General features: G+C 42.7%; 1 protein-coding gene across 1 annotated transcript in view; it reads right to left on the bottom strand.

Moving 5' to 3' along the window:
- The window catches only part of TP53BP1 (tumor protein p53 binding protein 1), a 29,847-nt gene extending 15,063 nt beyond the window's left edge, over positions 1-14,784 (bottom strand). Inside the window, 11 exon segments of the mRNA XM_040600564.1 lie at positions 6,232-7,477; positions 8,512-8,711; positions 9,731-9,819; positions 10,149-10,269; positions 11,507-11,652; positions 12,580-12,661; positions 13,137-13,295; positions 13,934-14,004; positions 14,193-14,287; positions 14,289-14,435; positions 14,512-14,784. Coding sequence (XP_040456498.1) covers positions 6,232-7,477; positions 8,512-8,711; positions 9,731-9,819; positions 10,149-10,269; positions 11,507-11,652; positions 12,580-12,661; positions 13,137-13,295; positions 13,934-14,004; positions 14,193-14,287; positions 14,289-14,435; positions 14,512-14,685 — 2,530 coding nt within the window. The 5' untranslated portion in view covers positions 14,686-14,784.
- Positions 14,785-15,910: the final 1,126 nt, after the last annotated feature.

Here is a 15,910-nt window from a genome sequence, read left to right on the forward strand (position 1 = left end):
AAGGTTTAAAGATATGGTTCAGCAATTACAACATCCTCGAGATCAACCTAAGGGCTTCATTGTATTTGTGCAGTGGGTATTATTTCATAGTGCAGGGGTACCCACACTTTGTGGGTACACCATATGTTGTTGAAAGGCCAACTACCATTCCTCACAAACAGCTTTATGAAGGCCTGTCATGTCGTATGACCTATAGCAGATCTCCATTTGAAGTGTTTTATTTAGAAAATGAAGTCTTCAATTGAAACTGAATTTTGATCAATTTAGCTACCACCATCTCTTCTAGCCTACAAATACACAGTTTAGCAGGCTAATAACACATGATCACAAGCATTTATGAAATGATCAGTCTGCATTTTAATAAGAGATAATCTAATTACTAAACCAACAGATACCATTAGAGAAAACAAGCAAGCTTTCACACTCACAAGACCTGAAAAAAACTTACATGCCTGAAAGCTTAATTGCTTTGACATAACTGCATCAACTGTTGTAAAATGAAAAAGGCTAATTCTCTCTGCAAACTTTTCTTATGTCCTTAAGACCATCATCCTATAATATTTCCTTTTATCTTTCAGCATCAAAAGATTGGGTCTGTCTTCGGCCCACCTCGTCTCTCTCAAGTTTGCTAATGCTAATGCTAGATTTAATTTGCTCGGGTAACACTTTCTCAGGGAGAGTTGGATGTTTCTAGGACAGTGCAGACAGCAACTACCAGCACAGCACAAAACTGCACCCTCACGATGGAAGGGAACAAAGGAATCTCCCAGCTCTGCATCAAGCTAAGTGAAGCAGAGCTACCATCCTCTTCTAGATGAAAAGGCAAGTCTCACCACCTTTCCTGCCTACTGTGATGTTTCTTGCACACTGCTACTGCATGGACGGCCAGCAGGCAGCTCCTGAGCAGCTGAAGCGCAGCTCCCTCTGCTCTAGTTCTCTCCTGCCAGTCACCTCTCAAGGGATGTGGCACATCCACATGAGGACCCACACAGAAGGCCAGCAGTACTGGACGGCCACTCTGTTTTCTGTGTATACAGAACGGAGGGGAAAAAAACCAAAACCACCACCCCAAAGAACCCCATGCCTTCTATTTAAGATCTTTTGCTTTCTCTTTCAAAAAGCCCCTTTCTTAGCTCTGTTCTTAACTCACTAGCACAACTATCGAATAGACAGGACAAAAGCTTGATTACATACATCTTTCTCCATTGGCAATTAATATCTAGCTGTGATATATCAAAAGGAGCCCATTAGAACATAAGAAACAACTTTACTTCCAGAAGTCTTTCAGATTAAGAATCATCGCTTTAGCCAGGCCTGAGGCAAGGTTAAAAAGGTTTAAGAGCTTTTACAACACAACTCTTCATTATTTCAATAAAAACATTAACCTTTTATTTCACCTGGTATGCTTAAACTTTATCATAACTATACTTACTGCACTGCTGATCTGTTTATTTTTTTATTGTCAGTACAAAGATATCATCCCAAATAAGATTTTGTACGTACAAAATTGTACCATATACAGAAAAGATTTCACAGACAACCAAAACATCTACAAATTCCACAGAGTCCTAGAAACAGATTTCAGTGAGTAGATTTCTTTTCTGTATCCCTATTTTTTAGTAAAGTAACTTCAAGGCAACTTCAAAACCCAAAAGACACCCCTCAAACCTCACCATCCAGTTTCTACTCCTGCTTCTTGGACTCTTCTCCAAGATCCTTCTAGACCTCACCCAAAGTTTGTGCTTACTGATATCAACACATCATGAAGCATATAAGGGATTAGACTCCTGTTGGAAATGACTATAATGAGAACAAAGCTGCTTTAAAGAAGCATGCTCTAAAGCTCCTCTCACCTTCAGGCCTGAGTGATGATAAGAGAACAAATATTGCTCTACAGACTTTCCCACCATGCTTCATGAGTCTGAAGACAGCAGGCAGAGCATCTTAGAAGTATGAACTCTCTCCTAAAACCGATCAGCCCTTTAGCGTAATACAAATGCATACCACACAACCAGCAGCACCAGTTTCCAAGTTAATTTCCTCCAGTTGTTCTCTTTTGAAAGTAAATCCCGCCAAGTGTGATGTGTTTAAGTTGCATTTAGATTTATCTAGGAAAAAAACATTTCAAGTACAATATAACAAGGGAAATGTTACTTGAAGATAAACACCGTTTTGTTCACACTTTCTTAAAAAAGGAAGCTTTGGATTGTGAGCTCTGTGAAAGGCCACACTGAAGTGGAACCTAACTTTCAATCTTGTTATGTAACTGCAGCCACTCATCTTTATTTTATCATAATTTCAGCAGTGTACTGACAAGCATATTATTTTATTTAATAAAATTTATACTGTTCTTAAGTTCAAAGACCAATACTGTTCTCTACTATGCCAAATTATCTTAAGAAACATCAAATGCCCTGGACTTGTTCAAAGAAAAGTTAATTTGAGACCATAAAATGCAATGGGATCAGAACACATTTGAACTTCCTGAACAGTATTTTGAGTAGATCCCCTCAAAGCATAATTTTCTACGTAACAAAGCTTTTTTTCTTCTTTCAGTTAAAGGAAATTAGGAATACTGTACCTAAAACTTATAATTCAACTTCATGTGAAGTAACATTTGAGTTCTGCAATCTTTGCACTTCCCCAATACTCTTAATAGAAGGGAAACAGATTTTCTGATACTAGCATCAAGTTCCTTCATTTTTGCCATGTGCAAGTTTCTACATACAATTTAAGTTCTCAGGCTTTAAAGTTTTCAGAATCAGGGGGCATCACATGATGCTAACACCTGGTGAAATACAGTTGGGTTTTTTTCCCAGCATATAATTTAAGTGGTCAAACTTCTTACTGCAGGAAGCTTTGAAATCTAAAAATTTATACCAAGGTTCGAAAAAAACACCCACAGAAATTCCATGGTGGGGGAGAAAAACACACCTATCCAAAATATCAAAACCCAAAGACATCACTGCAGACTCAGTGTGTTCCTAAACCATACCTTTCTTCAGAAGTATCTCCTCACTGCATCTGTGCTCTTATATTCATCCATATGCATCTGCTCTTCAATTTGGGGGAACTTGTACACCAAGCTAGGTTGATGCAGTGTAACTGTTCCTCTGGCTGTTGTAGTACCTCAATTCTCAAAGACCACGATCTTCAGTCTTTAGGTCAGCGTTATCACAAAGGCACAATGACCTACTACAAGCCACTGAACGGGAAAAGACTGAAAAAACCCACCCCAGCAACAAAAAACTCCAACCCATTAAACGACAACAGAATAATCTAACACTAACAAAGCAGCTTGTCTTCTTGGCCCTCAGACCCTGGTGATTCAGATTTTGTGTGCAGTCTCCAAAATCCGTCATTGAAGCTTTTTTTTGTTTGTTTTTCTTATTTGAAAAATACAGCATGATTCAATTGTACCACTTACAAACAACATTCAAAGCTCTCCCTAAATATCATTAGAGGCGGCCTCCAAACTTTGCTTGCTAAGTTGTTAAGGATATTGCTAAGACACACCTAAACACCACAAATTAAGAACTTAAATATGAAATTGACACTACACTACTGTCTGGATTGACTAAACAACCCACCAAACTGCCTCCAGCATGTTACTTGCTTAGCACCGGTTCCCCAAGCCAACAAAGACTCCACCCTCAGAGAATGCACTAAATTTTAAAAAATCACTGCATTTCTGGCCAACTGAAATGCTCTACTTTTATGCTCAACAACAAAGCAGTTTGCTCTAACATTCTGAAAGAAAGCGATGGTCACTAGTTATGGGATGTTAAAGAATGCAAAACCAAAAAAGCTCCCAAACATCTGACCAGTCCTACCGCATTCAGAAGAACAGGCGCAAAAGTCACACCAATTAAATTGCTGTGATAGCTTGTATATGAAGCAGTGCTCAACAATACAGATTAATTCATATGACTGTTATTGGGAAAGTGGAGTTCTCTAGATCTAAACAAAGAAGATATCAGAACCCCAAAAGCAGGCAGTTTTTACATGACTAAACATATACTTAGCTCAAAATAAAGTAACAACTGCAGTTGTTCTCAGATGTCAGTGATGTTAAAGCTGTGGTCACAAGGATCTATACCCCTTGAAAATAATTTGAGCTTTATTTCATTTTAGAATAGGTCAACAGATACTTATAGCAAAGTCTAGCTTGAAAACTGCTATTATCTTTTGCTGGAAGTCTCTCCAAAACTGATGATCTGCATAAGCATTCAAATCTCTTTTCCACACCTTGCTGTAACTACCTCCTACAGGTATCAATATTTATCTGTCATTCTTATCTTACAACGTAAGATACTACCTTCATCCTGTTTTCTAGTATCCCAAGTTTCTTCTCACCAGCCAGTCCCATACTATTAAATGGTTATCTTTCTCAAACTCGTCAGCAAATTTGGTATTAAAAACACACATAAGTATTACACTCAATCCCTTCTCATCCAAGTCTCCATCTAGCTCTTCAAAGTCATCTCACCTACTTCTGTTCAAACATAAAGAAGAAAGCTCTTCATCTTGCTCCTTTTTTGAAATCTGCCATTTTGATCTTTCCAAACAGGATCACATGTTCCAGAAGTCAGCATGGTTCAAGGTCACAAGAACTGAAGAAGAGGGGAGGGAACCATATAAGAACGAGCTCAAAAGGCTTTCAGGAAGAAACAGCGAAAGCCGCTATAAACAGCAGTAAGGATCAGTTTGTAATTGGGAAAATTAAGTGGTTCAGAAAACAGTAACAAGAAATATTGGACTCATAAGATTGATGAGAGAAGTTCTGAAGAATTTTTAAAGACACATACAGATCTTGAAAAAACCGCAAACGTAAACTGGCAGAGAACGTAAGGGAGATGTCCCTCACTGACAAAGAATAGAAAATTATTCAGACTGGTTATCACCTGAGTACATAAAAGGAAAAAGAAGGCTGAGTGTTAGGAAATGTCTTTTAAGCTTTATATCTTACACTAATTTCTCAAAAGGAAAAAGTAGAAAACATCACTTGAACAAAGCTCTGCAGAACAGACGACAGGGCTATGTAACAATGCCATGACTTCTGAGTGGTAAGAGAAGCTCTATCTAGCCCACAGCTTTACACATTCCACTTGTAAGGACTGGTCAATCTGAATCTATCAGATGGTTCACAAACATCTTCCCTGCTACACATCTCATTTAATTCTCACAGCACCGCACAATTTTATTGATCTTCCAACTGTACTCTAACTGAAAGATTTAAGACAATTCACAGAGCATAATCTACCTAGCAAATCGGGGGAAAAGAGTTAAATAAACCCCTACTGATGTACCAGTCTGTTCAGGCAATGTAAAGACAACCACCACCTACTGACATCTGTTTTCAGGCCCTCAGCTTTCATAATCACCAACTCTGGGAGACTGGAAGTCACCTACCATCATCACAAGAGGGGGAAAACCTCCTCACTGATCCTGCAGTTTAATAAAAGGTGACTTAGATCTCAAAAACGTGTACAATTCAATACAAAACTCTAGTAAAACTTTGTTTTCTATTACGTTTTCATTTGAGGAGTACAGAACTCTTACATTTAAAAATTAAGCCAACTACGAGGCAAAAGCGCCACAGAACTCAGGTATAGCATCCCACATTTCTTGCAACACAACAGCATGCTAAAGGGATTGCAATGCACCATGACAATACCTGCCAAGCCACAGCTTATGCGTGAGTGAAAAGCCATTCTACTTTAAAATAACCTCAAGGTTAGTTTGTGTTAGCTGTATTAATTTCTGGCGCAAAGCCACTCTATATACACCCACAAAGAAAATTCACCTTTCAGAAGGGAAAAAAAGTAAGGAGACCTACAAGAGGTAAAGTGCAGACTACCACACATCCTTTGCCTTTCAAGAACACTGCTGGTGCTGCTTTGGCGGGGGAAGTTACAAAAATCCCCGAGCACTGCCAAGGTCACAAAATTCTGAGTTTTCAAAGTTGCTCTGTGTTTCCGCCATAAAACTGCGAGAGAGAGTTAGGAACAAGGATTACCTTATCATTCTTGCCTGCAGCAGTGTGACAAAGGGGGAAAAAAGTAAAGGCATGTTATGCATATAACACAGTGAATTGTAGCGCTGCTTTGAAGAGACACTGTTTAACACATCTGAGATCAGTGCTCCCTGAAAACACTGAGCATTGTACACAGCTGTCCTTGACATTATTCAAAATATACCCCTGTGAACTACTAACCTAAATTCACTTACCACTGGAAGGACTGGGGGATTTAGCAGCTGCCTTCTCCTGAGCCTGCATCTGCTCTTCCTGCTCCAGATTCCTTGTCATAACAGTATCCTCCGTATTTTTTGGTACCTGATTCTCCTGCTGAGTCACCAGCACATCAGCCCCTTTCTCTTGAGGTGGTGGCCGACTCCCTGTTATCTGTCCTAATTCCAAACAACCTGGATGTTTCTTGGCACACAACGCCACTTCCGATGGAACATCAGACTCTAACTTCGGAAACAAGTTGTTGTGCTGTTCTAGTAACTCCCCTACAGAAGGCTTAGATAAAACTTTATTGAGCTTTGGCATGTTTTCCAAAGCAGCCTTAAAGGACAGTTTATCCACGCTCTTTGCCTCTCCAGTGCCAAAAGTACTAACTTTTGAAGCCTCTTTTCCCTGGCTTTCTGGTCTAATCTCTTCTAACTCTTGGGCCTGCTCAGATGAACTTTTGCTATTTTTACAAGAACCATCAGCAAATTCCACTTCCATATCTTCATGACACTGTACTTCCCTTTCAAGAATAAACTTCTGAGAAAGCGTTATGTTAACAAGGGACACATCTTCATCTATTTGCTTCTCTTTCACTTGCTGTTTTTCTTCTCGTTCTTCACAATGAGTCTCAGGAACCGCCTCAGCTTTGGAAGTCTCTTCCAACAGACAATCCTCAGACTGTGCTTCTTTACGCTGAGCATATGACAAAATCTCAGGCAGACCAGACTGACCTGTAGCAGCCTGACTTCCAGAAATACACTCTCTCTCTTGATGAGCTGTAGGAGCTAATGACCCATCTCCTGCTACATCTGCACTAGCCAACTGCATTACAGGCTCTCCTGCAGTCTGTAAATCCTCCTTTTTCACTTTTTCACAGTTTTCAGAGAGGGCTTGATCACCTGCATTCAGCCTCGGGTTTATGTTGTCATTCTCCACAGGACAGAGTCTCAAGTCTGAGGTCTTGCATTCAGAAATCGCCTCCACCTGCGTGGTTTCGCTATCTTGGCCCATGTTCAGAGAGCCCAAACTGACCTCTGTATTTGTGGGCTGGCTACACTCACTTGCAGAAAGCATCAGCTTACAGGAATCATTAGACTTTGACACAGAGTCACCTGTAGATGTTTCTGACAAAGCATCTGTGGGTCCAGAGGGATTTCCTCTTAAGCACAAATGGGTTAAAGCAGCATTTTTTGCTTCTTCACGCTTCTTCTCTTGGGTCTGAGTCGGAATAAAGATATCCTAAAATGAAAAAAGTGGGACATGAAGCATCAGAGCATCCTGAGTAGGACTGTTTATTTATTATTCCTAGAACATTACATGTGATTACGAAGGAGAGCAAGCTCAGCAAAAAACTATCAGATTAAAAAAATAAACAAAACAACACAAACAGTTTCCCCCCTTCTATTTCTATGACATCACTGCCCCATTCTTGATGAGGAAAATTATCACCATGAATTACTTTTTAGTACCTCTGTGGCAAAGTCACACACAACCCCTGGTACACCTTTCACGCCACCAAATTATGAAGTACAGGTCAAGCATGGCAAATTAGTAGCTATTTTTAGTCAAAAAACTGAGAGTTCTGGAAAGATTCTCTGGAGGAATGTATTGTATCAGTAAAAAATCCACTTTCAGCTAAGGAGAATCCCTGCTTCGACTACTGCAGTTTCCAGTACAACCTTTATTTTCTGCCTTAAGTTGACGAAATTTGTAATAATAAGCTATAAAGCCACCAACTCTGTTATATCCCTGTGAACACTACTAACTTCCAGAATCAAAAAGCACAAAGAAAACAACCAATAACAAGAATAAGCAACCTGAAAAATGCAGTAAATGAATTCTAGCCTTGCAGGAGAATACAAATGCTTTATTACAAAATGGCTTCACTTTCTCCATGACAAATGATGTTAAGGTCTATCCTGATAAAAGCCTTCATTTATGATGCAGTTTTGAAATGCAGGACACCCAGCTTTGCATCAGAAAGCTTTCTCTCCTTCAAAACGGGATGGGGGGGAAGACACAAAAAAGGGTTTCCAGCATAGATTAAAAGGCAAAAAATTCTACCTTCAGTAACTCACTATGCCCTCTTAAACTGTTCCGTATTTTCCCTGCAGGATAAACCGCCACACAGTATCATCAATATATAACTGTTACTGGTGAGAACATGGAAGCTCATGAGAACCAGCTTAGCTGGCAATCTCAACACAGAAGCTGACTCAAACACACATCTTCTGCAAACACCATACAAAAAAAATATCAACATGAACCCTTACATGAGAGAACTCTGGTTGTGATGGTATAGGTGGAGATCCAGGAAAGGCTGGGGCACTCTGGGACACTGGAGTTGAAGCCTGTGGCAGGACAAGAGGTCCTGGTGGGATACATGGGATGGTCATCTCCACCAGCTTATCTCCCCTCTGCTTCTGCATCAGGTCTCTTTCTTCTGCAAGGATAGATACATCCATCTGTTCATCTGGTTTGAAAGAGCAGAAAATACATTACTAGCAAATTCTTGTGTTTACCTAGTTTCCAACATTCTGTTAAAAGATTTGTCCTCAGTGGTGTATGCAACTTTCTCATACTTTAATGGGTGAATCTAAAATCTTCTCTCCACATCAACTTTTTTTTTTTTGGGGGGGGGGGGAGGGGGTGAGAAATCAACAAAAACATCCATATCCTTAAATTTAAGGGGGGAAGAAAGTGTTTTGTTAAGAATTCATATAACTATTTTGTTATGGGCCTAGAGTTTCTACAGTTAGGAAAAGGTACCTGAAGTTTATAAAAAGCATTTATCTGAGGGGTTTTTTTTTTTTCTTTTGCTATCTTTATTAAAATGCAACTGAATTCAGATCACAACAAACAAAATATCTGTTTTAAAAAGCATTTCACATTCTGTCACAGGAATCTCACAGAAAGGAATTGTGATTTTGTATCATACTAAAAGTCTGTGTGGATTGATAATGGTTGCTTAGAGAAAATATTTAAGAACCAAGGTATCATACAGAACAATCCCTCTTTTGGCATGGCATTCTAGAATGCAGACATATAACATACAAGAAAGCTTTTTAAAAGACTGTGCAAATCATCCAAGTTAAGATAAAATAACTGTTATGACGCAGTCCTCCTCTGTCTTTTCTAGTGCCCTAACAGTATATACTTAATACAGGTATCTGCCTGTAGCAAGAATGGCTTGTCCCCAAGAAAGAAGGAAAATTGCAGGCAGCAATCTGTATCCCATATGAAGTATCTCCCATCATCTTTCAAAGTGAAGGTGAGCCAAGCCAACAGTATTTATTACAATAGCTATGCAGGAAATAGTGACAACACATTAGCCTCTGAGTCACAAACACAGATCTCCCTTCATCTACCTCTTTCAGTGTTCTCAATTCTGTTCTACTCTTCAATTTTAGCAAGTTTTGAAAAGGCTGCATGTTCAGACTAAACCACGGAGCACAGAAACACAACCACAGACAAGTACGCAGAAAATTTTACCTTTCGTTTGCTCCTGTTCAGTAGGACTGCTAGGAACAAGAACGCTGGATTCAACGGCAACAGGAGGACTGACTAGGCCCGAAGAGACACTGCAGACCAAGAAAAGGGAACATGGAAGAGACAACCATACATCACTAGAAAATGCATTAACTACACCCCTAATGTAGCTCCAGCTTGTCACAGTAAGTTGAGGAGAGTGTCAGGTGTTCGCTAGCCAGAGGTGTGAGAAATGGCCATTAACCACATGGGCATTACCAGTCCATTTCATCGCAAAATAAAGCCATGCTATCCTCTTACAGCACAAAATTAAAACATTGATGCTTAAAATCAAGCACAAGTCTTTGAATAAAGAAGAGAGTGGTGGAAATGCACTACTGCAATTAAGCTATTGCAATAGTGTGGGGATTTTTCTGCTTACGTGGACTGACTCTCCTGTACAAGGGATCCCTGTCCAGAGAGCTGCAGGAGTTGCAGACTGCGGGCAGGGGTGCACGCCAGAGAATTCCCCTCTTCCACACTGGTTACTGGACAGCCACTCTCTACAGCGGAGGGAGGAAAGGAAGTAAGATTAGAAATTTGGCCAATAAGCAAGTTAATCTGAAAATTCTGGAGGAATTATATTCACACTACTGCACAGTTACTTCTCAGGTAGGCAAGGACTAGCTGATTTTCAAACAGTATCGGAGAAGGACTGCATGTGAAAGTTCAGTATGTGAAATGTGAGCGTAATATAGTTAAGATGAAAAAGAATAGTTTTTATCAGGCCAGACTGCACAGGTCTTCCTACTTGGGAATTCTAAAAGAAAAATCCCCAGTGGCTCCAGTATCAGCATATTTGATCCAGCACTAGAACGCCAACACAGACCAGGTTCTCAGAAGAAAAGACACCTTGGACTGACCACTGACCCAGTGTGAGTTGGAGGCTGTTACTGAACCTTCTGGATACAGAGGGTTCATGCACAAGATCAATCTGGTATAGATACAGTTGTGCACAAACTAAAACTAAACAAAAAAAAACCCACATCAAGTGAGACTTCATTTAACTTATGTTTTATAAACTGTGAAAAAGTTGCCTTTCAAAGCTTTATTTTCTAGGTCTTTCACTACTAAAATTGTTAAGAACTTTCCTATTTATTAGCCTTTCAGTTGTGGACACCAAAACCAGACATAGACATCCTCCTAGCAAGACACAGTGATGACCTCTCTCCTGATCCTATTCCATGTAATCTCATCTCTTACAGGGAAGGAACATTAACCTAGATGACAATCAGACTGATCAAAATTGTGGTATGAAGATTTTGATTGCAGGATCCTGTCCCTATCCTAAGCAGGAAGGCCAACTCAGAGGAGTAAGGTGGAATGTTTTGCCAGAGTTACCCAGCATAACAAAGTCGATAATATCTGCCTACGCTTCTTATCCACACTTTAGACTGTGTGTCACTACAAAGGGTAAGTATTATTATTGCCAGTTTCAGAAGAGTGTAAAAGGGGTTTTTTTGGCTTTGCTCTTCAAGGGGCACAGAAAGAAAGAAAATTACATGTATTTAACAATCCAGTGTAATTGTTCTAACACAAAATGACATTTAGACATTGACACAGAGTATAGTGAAAGACACTTTAATATCCAAAGTGCTCTCAAGTTCAAGCAGAAATTACATGAAAAATACTCACAGCACTCTGCACCCTAAAACACTACATGCCTAAAAAGGTCAAGTAAGGATAATGCTCATGATGATCTCTGGGATGGACATTTTGGCTCTGCTTGTCTATTGTTACCTGTTGCATTATTCTCAGGAAACATATCTTCCTGAGTTGACAAGATATCTGACTCCTTGTGACCAGAATCAAGGGATTTCTCGGTTTTAGTGGGGTCACAGACAGGCACTGGTTTCCTGGTATGCTCTTCTGCTTCCTGTAGTGTTCTGGAAAAGTAAGACATAGTCACTGACCTGAAAAATTCGAAGTATGCATTAATACTGCAACATTGTAAAGAAAATTTATCAAAACAGATGAAAGGTATTCATTTGTGTATACCAGAGAAAGAAAGCGGGGAGGCATGGAGAAAGAAATGGGGGAGAAAAAAAAAAAAAAAAAAAAAAAAAAGAAGCAACACCAACTCTCCCTCCTGACAAAATAACACATTCATTCTTGACAAGTTACGTTCTCAGAATTGTTTTGTAAGTTTTCTAACAATACAAGTGATACTTAAATAGAATGCAGATTGTTCTACTGACTTCTATTCAACATGGATTCTAGGAATTTTGTTTCATCTCCTTTTTAATATTATTTTGTGGCAGAATATGGAGCTCAGTATTATTCTATCTGGCATAAATGATATATAGAGAGTTTTCAACAAACTGAAGTTCACATTTAAAAATAACTAAAATGATAAAGCAGCTTACAGTAACAAATACTCAAAAGCATCCTGAAATAGGCACCACTTAGCCTCTAGATTTCTCCTGCTAGGCCAAAGCCCACGCTACAGTGATTAAGCTATCTTGAAATAACTTCTGTGATCTAAACTGAATTATTACTTTCACTATATTCCAGTTGTTTAAGACAACTATTAGTATATTTTATTATCCAGTTCACTCTCCCTTAAAAACAACCTATTGTTATCTATATGTGTAAGAATTTGACACCACCTCTTTTCTCAGCTAGGAATGGTGAAAGCACTCCTTAGTCAGCACTGCTGCAAAAAGGTCTCATCAGTACTTCATCTTTCCCTTCACTTTCCTCTTTCGACTTGAAGCCTGAACCCTCCTGTCTCTAAAAATCTAGTAAAAAAGACATCAATCAACTTCCAGAATGTCAGCAAGAGACCTACAAAGAACGTGGACTGTTTATACCTTTCAGAAGTCTTTGGCTGGCCTTCCAAGGCAGCATGTGCTTCTGTGCTGGAGACAGTTTCTGTGCTGTCCCCATGCAGTTCTAGCAAGAGAGAGGGGGGGGGGGGGGGGAGCGGAAAAACACCAAACTTGTTACATGGGTCACCTGGACTAATACACAAAGAAGAAAGTGTAGTTCTGTAAATTATACAAATATCAAGTCAAGCTTTGTATGGAAGAAAAAAAATTTTGAACTATCAATGATAGCAACAGCAACAACAACAAAGGACACAATAAGTTTTTCAGTACCAGGTTATCTGAATATTCTGAAAACAAAGCAGGAAAAAGAGGTGCAAGAATCAAGGACAGCACTTGGAGAGCTACGAGAAAACAAACGAACTAGCCCAAAGGCAAGAGAAGGAAAATTCTTTTCAACTACCAATAAGCTAGCTGTGAGCTCATTTTTGAGAAGTACTAACATTGTATTTCCTGTCAAAGAAATGTAACATCTATAACTTAAAGAAACCAGAGAGAATTGAAAGAGCAACAAAAGGACATCTAACGTAATTTTCACATACCATCTTTAGTATCATTCTTCACAAGTCTGGAAGAAGGGACAGCAGCTCCAGGGTGAAAGTGATCCCTAGCATCTCCTTCATTAGGTATGAAGTCACTCTCAAAGTCCTGGCTCTGTGAGAGCTCTAGAGCTCCAAACTGCAGCTGTGACATGCCTGTATCTAACACCAAACATTCATAACTAATATATATAGAAAAAATAAAATCAAAGAGCCATCTACCACATTACAAGGGCAAAAGATACACTCTGTAACAAGTATTTAGGCTATCGCTGAAACTCTGGAGAAACTGACAGACTCCGACCTCAGCTGTGCTGATTAAAAATACAGTAATGGAAGAGGGACACTGGCCATTAACTCAGAAATTGGTGTTAATCAGCAAGGTCTTATGTAATGCCATTAGGTACTGCGGCAGATTTGGATTCTGTGATGAGAAAACAACCCTGATAATACACAGCCCGTGCCTGAAAGTCCTTTGATGACAACAGCCATTATGCCAGGAGTTCTTTGCTCTGCCATAACAAAGCTCCATCTCCTAATGGTCACAAAGCAGCCATGCCTCTTCTAAGCCATTTCCTGCCTCCGAGATCCTTGTTAAGGATGATGTAAAAGTCACCTTTTTTTTTTTTTTCCAAACATCAAAGCATAGCTCAACTTGGGGAAAAAAAAGGCCGATTTCTGACCCATTCTCGCCAGCACACCCACCACTCGTAATACAAGTGGGGCAGCTGAACTGAAAAGCGGCACAGATGGCTGGTCAGATCCACAGCCCAAGGAGAGACGTGGAGCACAGCAGTTACCTTCTGCACATGGCGCCGCAGCACAGTCCTCGGCATCACCTTCACCTCCTTCCTCGGCCTTCCCAAGGGCGCTGCAACACACAGATCCGCTCGCACCGCCCCGGGGCTTCCCGCAGCCCCCCCAGGAGCCGCTCCGCAGCCGCAGCACCGGCCCGGGCGCTCCCCAGCCCTCCCGGCCCCGGGCCCATCTCCAGACCCCCCGGTTACCGGGGGAGGCGGCCGGGAGCCGGCACTTGCCGGGGGCTGGTAGCCCACGCACCTGCTCTCCCCGCCGGGCGGTGGCATCTCCTCAGCGAGGCGGCCCTGCGGTGCGGCGGCGGGCGGGCGGGCAGGGCCCTCCATCGGGCCTGCAACACAGCGCCGTCAGCGCGGCCGCGGCCCACGCGGCTCCCCCCCCCCCGGGCTCCCCGCGGCCCCGCGCCCAGCCCTTACCTGCGGGTCGCTCCCGGGCCGCCCCGCCACCCGCGGGCGCCCGGCTGCCGGCGGCGCCGCAGACGATCTCCTGCAAAACACACGTAGAGACCCGCGTCAGGGCCGGGGCCGGACCGGGCCGCGCCGCCCCCGCGCCGGGCGCTCACCAACACGGGGCTCGGGCTCCGGCGGGCCGGCAGCCGGCGGGCCAGCACGCCCAGGCAGGCCTGCTCCGCGTCCTCCCCGGCGCCCGCGCTCTGGGGCTGCGAGTCCTCCACGATCAGGCGGGGCGTGCCCTGAGGCGAGAAGCCGGGGTCCAGCGGGCTGCCGCCGGGCTCCATGCGGGGCTCGGCGGGAGGCGGAACGACCCGCTACAGCCCCGCCGCGGCCCTGCGCCGCCCGCCCGCCTCACCGCGCCGCACTTCCCGCGGCCGCCATCTTGCAGCGCGCCGATTGGCCCCGCGCGACCCGCCCGCCCCGCGCCGCCAGCGCCGTTACCAGGGAGACGCCGGCGCCGCCTGGCGGGCCGCGCGCAGCAGATGGCACCGCGCTTCGCACCGGGCGCGGCGCGGGGGGCGCTGTCGGCGCTGTCCCCTCCCCCCGGTTCCCTCAGAGGCCTGCGCGGGAAGCCGGGCGGAGGGAAGGCTTACCCGGGCCCTCCGGACCAGACCGGCCGCCTCGGATGGGCTCGCTCGAAGGCAAGTACAGTGACCTCCCGGCTGGGGCGAAGGCGGCAGGCCCGGGCCTTCCAGGCCCTGGGGTTCCCCTCAGGCCAGGGCGTTCCAGGCCCCGGGGTTCCCCTCAGGCCAGGGCGTTCCAGGCCCCGGGGTTCCCCTCAGGCCAGGGCGTTCCAGGCCCCGGGGTTCCCCTCAGGCCAGGGCGTTCCAGGATGACAGTTTCAGGCTCAAGTGTCCCATTCAAGCCAAGGGTGCCCAACTGACACACCTCTTCATCCAACACCTAAAACAACCCCAGGCTCCGGCTCCGCCACAGAACTGAATACTGCTTGTCCCGGGCAACCACCATCATGCATGTATATTTTGAGGTATCATAGGACAGTGAAACCTGATTAATTTATCCATGTTTATATTAATAAATAGCAGTTAATTGAAGAAGCCTTGGGCACAAATTGTGACATTCAGCATTAAGCTTTTTGCCTAAAAGCTAGTTTGAATAGACTAATTTAAATCCACTTTTGCAAATTTTACTCTTGCACCTCTGTATTTTATAGATAAGATTTCTATATATTCTATTTAAAAACCTGTTGTAGAACCAAAAATGCAGAAGACTGAAAAAAATGATGCCTGGCCTGAAAGAAGCCGTTACTACACAAAGTTAAAGAGGTTACGCAGAGTTAAAAAGGTTCTACATAGTGAAACACTGTAAATACAAGTCCATGTTAACAAGTTTTCTGTCTAATGTGAAATCCCAAGTCTGCACGTGCATGTTAAGAACATTTAACAGGCTATAAATATTTACAATTCCTACAAAGGAAGGATGCTTTAGTGGTTGGTTGTTCAGGTCCCAGAAGGATGCTCCTTTACCACATACAAAGCTGTATTATTG

Source organism: Falco naumanni, chromosome 7 (assembly GCF_017639655.2).
Source record: "Falco naumanni isolate bFalNau1 chromosome 7, bFalNau1.pat, whole genome shotgun sequence".
Classification (NCBI taxonomy): domain Eukaryota; kingdom Metazoa; phylum Chordata; class Aves; order Falconiformes; family Falconidae; genus Falco; species Falco naumanni.